Source organism: Eurytemora carolleeae, unplaced genomic scaffold (assembly GCF_000591075.1).
Source record: "Eurytemora carolleeae unplaced genomic scaffold, Eaff_2.0 scaffold643, whole genome shotgun sequence".
Lineage (NCBI taxonomy): Eukaryota > Metazoa > Arthropoda > Copepoda > Calanoida > Temoridae > Eurytemora > Eurytemora carolleeae.
Window position 1 is genome coordinate 144,364 of NW_019396547.1, and position 6,382 is coordinate 150,745.

Genomic DNA, 6,382 nt, shown 5'->3' on the forward strand with positions numbered 1-6,382 from the left:
CATAGATTTTTTGTTTTGTTTTATAAAAAACTACTTAATTCCCTCTAAATCAACTTTTCTGTCCTAAAATCACGGTATTATTTTTTGAAAATATTAATGTACGCTCAATCCAAATGGAAAAATATTATTATTATAATAATCTTATTCTTACCTCCATTGGTCCTGAGGACTGATCCAGGTTGGTTGCAACACTAGGAGTAGGACTTATCGGACTACTTTTCCGAACTCGGAACCTGAAATCAATATAGTTTCCGAACTCGGAACCTGAAATCAAAATAGTTTCCGAACTGGAACCTGAAATCAATATAGTTTCCGAACTCGGAACCTGAAATCAATATAGTTTACGAATCTACCCATCAGGAGAAAGATGTATTAAAATTTGCATCAAAATGGCGCTGAAAATCGTTTAATCTATATTTTAATCCAAATAGATGGTAATGGGGTTTCATTTTTTATCCTACATAAGGCCGGGGTTACACACAAAATATGAGATTTCATAGAGGACTGTACAGAATTATTCAGTAAATTTTCTGGTACACTGCAGCTGCCCACTCTTAACAGACCCATTTTTTTTATCTTATTAAGTTTAACACAGTAAGAACCTAAAAACTTTGATTTAGAAAGACGACTTTCAGACTCAAGATATGATTTTAAATAGTCCAATAAGCTTGGGACACAGCAATTGTGCAGTGTAAACAGATCCATTTCACTAAATTAGTGATTTAATAACTTACTAGTTAAACTATTTGCTTTTCAACAACATCAAATACACACGATGTCTTCAGAGCGTAATATTTGATAGGTTTCTAGCCACAATTCATTTCTCATTCTTAGTGGGTATAACTCATAACTCTCTCTAATCACTCCCCATCGATAAACGTGTAAAGCTGTGTCATTAAAGGGACCGTTCACTTGTTTGGGTAGTTTGAGTGTAAACTAAACAGCCTATTCGCTGTTGATTGGAATTAGTCTTACTTTTCAAAGACAACTGTGGCCGGAGAAAAAGCCGATTTTTCGTCATAATTCGAGCAGAAAGGTATGGTACCTCTCTATAGACACTATTTAATGCTTTTATTCAGTAACAGGAGCACAATAACATTTAAATGAGCGAGGAGATAGTTTAGTTTACCCTGAAATTACCCAAATAAGTGAACGGTCCCTGTAATTGTTTAGGATTATTGAGTTCAAATAAGTTTACTCTTTAGTCGTAATATAAATAACTTCAAGACTTGAACTTCGATAAATCTTGAAATATTTGCTAAATCTCTGTTTTCTTTTCGTAAATTATCCGGCTCTTCTTTTCTTAAATAATTGAGAAAAAATTCAAAAGCAAGAAGACGACATTTAAAGAAGTATTCGCTTCTATTGCTAATACCTGGATATCATTGTTTCTGTTGACCCGAACTTCTTCTCAAAATTAGTTCCATCTTCAATTTCTTCTTCTTCATCCTCTTCATCATCGGCCATCCTACTCTCTCCTCGCTGTTTGGCAGCTAATTGCTGAGCTATCTTTATCTTTCTAAAACAAGCTGATAATTTTACGGAACTTTTAAGACATCGATACTTTGTACTCTTAGATCTTAATATTCACATTATCAATGTAGGATATTTCTCCGATATATCATTATTAATGTAGGATATTTCTCCGATATGTCATTATCAATGTAGGATATTTCTCCGATATATCATTATTAATGTAGGATATTTCTCCGATATGTCATTATCAATGTACGAAATTTCTCCGATATATTCATTATCAATGTAGGATATTTCTCCGATATATCATTATCAATGTAGGATATTTCTCCAATATGTCATTATCAATGTAGGATATTTCTCCGATATATCATTATCAATGTAGGATATTTCTCCGATATATCATTATCAATGTAGGATATTTCTCCGATATATTCATTATCAATGTGTGATATTTCTCCGAGATATTCTTTATCAATGTAGGATATTTCTCCGATATATTCATTATCAATGTGTGATATTTCTCCAAAATATTCATTATCAATGTGTGATATTTCTCCGATATATTCATTATCAATGTACGATATTTCTCCGATATATTCATTATCAATGTGTGATATTTCTCCGAGATATTCTTTATCAATGTAGGATATTTCTCCGATATATTCATTATTAATGTGTGATATTTCTTAGATATATCATTATCAATGTAGGATATTTCTTGGAAGAGTTGGAAGAGCCGGGTCAAGGAAAATAAAATTAAAATTATAAGATGAGACAACGTAAGACTCTGAAGATAAGAAAATCATCGTTTGTAATTTCTTAATTAGAAAAATAAAGCAAAAGTTTTTATTTAACAAAAGAGAATGTGAACGTAATTTATATTTACTCTCCATCCATAATTAAGAAAGTGGCATGTCCGATTCATAACTGTACCCTGAAGCAGAATAGATGGCATCCATCATATACTCCTGATATTGATTATTTTCAATTTTTAATTGCGGTTTCTCATAAAGTCACTTGCGTATTTCTTCAAAAACAATCGAGAAAACTGTCAGAATTAAACAATTATCTAGAAAAACGACGACATCTTCTTTAGAATTGTTTGGTTTAAAGGGATACCGTTGTGAATCTTGCATGCCCCTCTTTTTAGTTGAAGGTTCCTTGAATTTACAACGAAAAACCTTGCAAGAGAAGAAATAAAAATAAACCTGAATCCTGAGTTTTGAAGAAAGAAGGGCAGATGAACCATATTCCTGAGATAAGCATTTCCTCCGATAGATGTCTCAGAGAATACCTTGAAATAAGACAATATATATCTCATTTCATGGGCGCAGTTAAAGATTTTAAGGAACTCGTCAGATAGAAATGAATTGAGTCATTGTCAGAAAATATTATTTTCTTATCCCTTTCAATTAATCAATGAATCAGACTTATCCCTTTCAATTAATCTATCAATCAGACTTATCCCTTTCAGTTTATCAATCAATCAAATTTTTAGGGACGCCCTATGACCACATAGCAATCTCACCATGACTGTATCTTTGCAACCCTATGTTGTAGACATTATATTTTTTAACTATGACTCTTGTTAGGTTAAATAGTCAAAGTTTGAAATATCAAAGTTTTACACCATCAAGTGGTGAGATTTAGGGATTAGAAAATTTCAGTTTGTGGCAAAGATTCACATTTTTTACGAGTTATATTTAGGATTGTTTAAATTAACGATTTAACATTGGGGTTCTATTAAACTAACAATTTCATGGCCAATATATAATTTTATGATATTTTCAAAAGTTGGTATTTATTATTACGTACCTGGTTTAGATTTAGCTCTATCGCCTTGGTGATCACATGCGGATCAATTGCCAACAAGATAATAAACTTGGATCCAGGATCTAGAAATATGATAATAAGTTTGGATCCAGGATCTAAAAATATGATAATAAACTTGGATCCAGGATCTAGAAATATGATAAACTTGGATCCAGGATCTAGAAATATGATAATAAACTTGGATCCAAGATCTAGAAATATGATAATAAACTTGGATCCAGGATCTAGAAATATGATTAACTTGGATCCAGGATCTAGATATATGATAATAAACTTGGATCCAGGAACTAGAAATACTGTACTGTAAATGATGAGTACCTGAGAACAGTGTATGTACTGTATCCAAAACTTTAAGAACTTTTCTCTGTTCAACGCTATCCAACCCATCAATTATAATTATCATCCTAGGTTTAAAATATAAAACATTTAGATAAAGTGTTAACCACAAAGAATAAGACTGAAAAGACGACTGTACGGAATTTATATTGTCTGTTTATCAAATGCTTATGTTCATGTTATGTTCTAAACTTTCTTTCTTTGCCAAATTATTAAGTATTCAGTCTTTTATGGGAAACCCTGTATATTTATATCAGACAGTTTTATATTTTAAAATATTTTGAAAATTATTCGTGGTTTTATTTGTCAGTTTGTTGTCGTAAAAATTTTTATTTTAAAGGAATTTATCGAATTGAGTCTTTGTGCCACAAACTCTGATTCTCTAATTCCTCTATCTTTTAAGGCCAATGTCGTAAACCTTTGATATTTAAACTATGAATTCTCTTAGATCAAATAATCAATGTTTGAAATGTAAAAGGTTTACACGGCCAGGTTGCTAAGATATAGGGATTAGCAAACTTGAGTTTATACGAAAGACTTAACTCCTTTCTGAATAATATTGATGTTATCAGCATGCAGACATTGCATTTTTTTCGTTTTAAGGATTAAATTGCATCTGCTAAAAATACTCCTAATCCAATTTTGGTAAATATTTTCAAAGTTCTTTTTAAAATTTATAAAAAAATACTTTTGTGTGATAAAATATTGCGTGAAAGGGTCAGTGGTGGGGGGTTTAAATTTTGTGACAGATGAAAAATTGCGAATATGAATATGTTATTTAATTTATTACCTGGATTGTTTGTTGGAGAATGAGTCCAGACAAGAAAGCATGTTCTGCAAAAAATCTATTTATTACCTGGATTGTTTGTTGGAGAATGAGTCCAGACAAGAAAGCATGTTCTGCAAAAAATTTATTTTATTTAAATGCCACACTGAAAAATATAAAGAAGTGACCAAACTAAAGAGAACGCAGAGTTCTCAGGAATAAACTCTGTTGACTATGAAAACATTTAATACTGTCAAAATAACGAATATTTTGTTGAAAAGTGTAAAATTTTGTCAAGTTTGTGTTGTAAGCCTCTACTGCGGCACAGATAATGTAAATAAGAAATTCGCCCAGGTGGAAATTATGTAGAATTCTCATCCTAACGTTCAACACATAATTACAAAGAAGAAAAAAGGAAAATATAGAATCAAATAAATCCAAATAGAAATAATTGGTTAAAATATCCAAAGAAAAGGTAAGAATCAAGTTTACTAATCATCAACTTATGTCTTTCTAATGGGTATTATTAAGTACGAAAAAGTTTTTTCCTGGATTTTTTTTTATCGAAAACAAACTAGAAAAAAAAAATTCTAACAAAAACTTTTTCGCGCGCATGATACCCATTCAAATAACATATCTAGTTATATTCCACTTTACTTAACTTATAATTACTAAAGAGGGAATTAAAGGTTGGTTATTTCGTTGAACAGGAGATTAAAGAACTTTTTTTTATCACCCTGTTGTAGGGTGACAAAGTAACTTTATCGCCCTGAAACGGAAAATATTAGATGTGAAATTTTAACTTTCAATACCAGGTTGATTAAGTTGTGTTGTAGGGTGATAAACGTGATTATTCACCCAACATTGGTAAATATTAGGTTTAAAATAGTAGGGTGATTAAGTTGTGGTGTAGGGTGATAAAGGTGATTTATCACCCTACAACGGTAAATATTAGGTTTGAAATAGTAGGGTGATTAAGTTGTGGTGTAGGGTGATAAAGGTGATTTATCACCCTACAACGGTAAATATTAGGTTTGCAATAGCAGGGTGATTAAGTTGTGGTGTAGGGTGACAAAGATGATTAATCACCCTACAACGGTAAATATTAGGTGTGAAATAGTAGGGTGATTAAGTTGTGGTGTAGGGTGATAAAGGTGATTAATCACCCTACAACGCTAATATTAGGTGTGAAATAGTAGGGTGATTAAGTTGTGGTGTAGGGTGATAAAGGCGATTAATCACCCTACAACACTAAATATTAGGTGTGTGAAATTCCCTCAAAATTGAATAAAAAAGTAAAATGGATTCCTTGAGTAAACTAATTTCCTTCTGAAGAGCTGGCATATATCCTTCAGATTGTACTAAACAAAACTTTTTCATTTTTTCAAGAAATATTATTTTAAATTCATTTCAAAATGATTTCAAAATGTGGATACTAAGAACATTATCATAATTCATAATGATAAAAAATAGCCATGTTAAACATTATCACGGACTTTACTGCTTCATTTCTTATTTTTGTTCAATCGAAACTTTAAGAAATTTTTAACTTAAATCTTTCCAAGGGTTATGTGAGTTACCACAAAAAGGATAACATAGGCAAAAAAAAACAAATAAAAAAATTATTTAGCGTTTTTTTTAACTCCACGGGCAACACCGGGTACTTTATCAAGTAAAAACTAAAACTAAATAAAAAGGAATAATTGTTGTTTTCCTAATTCTTGATTTGCCATTGTTCTCTGGAGATGTCGACGCTGTGAGAAGAATATGGATGAGAGGATGAGGACAAAGTTCTGCAGGTTGGAGACCAGGATCAGGATCAGGAGGATAGAGGTGGTTAGCAGGACGTACATCAAGGAGCTTTCTGAACCAGGTCCGGACTAAACAAAACTTTTAGAATTGCTTGTGTGTATTAAAAGAGTAAGAGGCCGGTCTATACAATGGCTCCCCTTCCCCCCTTTCTCTCCT

At 31.6% G+C, this 6,382-nt stretch overlaps 1 protein-coding gene across 1 annotated transcript in view; it reads right to left on the reverse strand.

Annotated features, from left to right (window-relative positions):
- Positions 1–6,382, reverse strand: part of LOC111705292 (kinase D-interacting substrate of 220 kDa) — a 58,442-nt gene that overhangs the window by 18,936 nt on the left and 33,124 nt on the right. The window contains exons 25-31 of the mRNA XM_023477785.1: positions 6,145–6,294; positions 4,439–4,493; positions 3,631–3,716; positions 3,295–3,374; positions 2,688–2,773; positions 1,376–1,519; positions 152–233 (exon numbers count right to left, since the gene is read on the reverse strand). Of these exons, the coding sequence (XP_023333553.1) occupies positions 152–233; positions 1,376–1,519; positions 2,688–2,773; positions 3,295–3,374; positions 3,631–3,716; positions 4,439–4,493; positions 6,145–6,294 (683 nt within the window). The remainder of the gene's footprint in view (positions 1–151; positions 234–1,375; positions 1,520–2,687; positions 2,774–3,294; positions 3,375–3,630; positions 3,717–4,438; positions 4,494–6,144; positions 6,295–6,382) is intronic.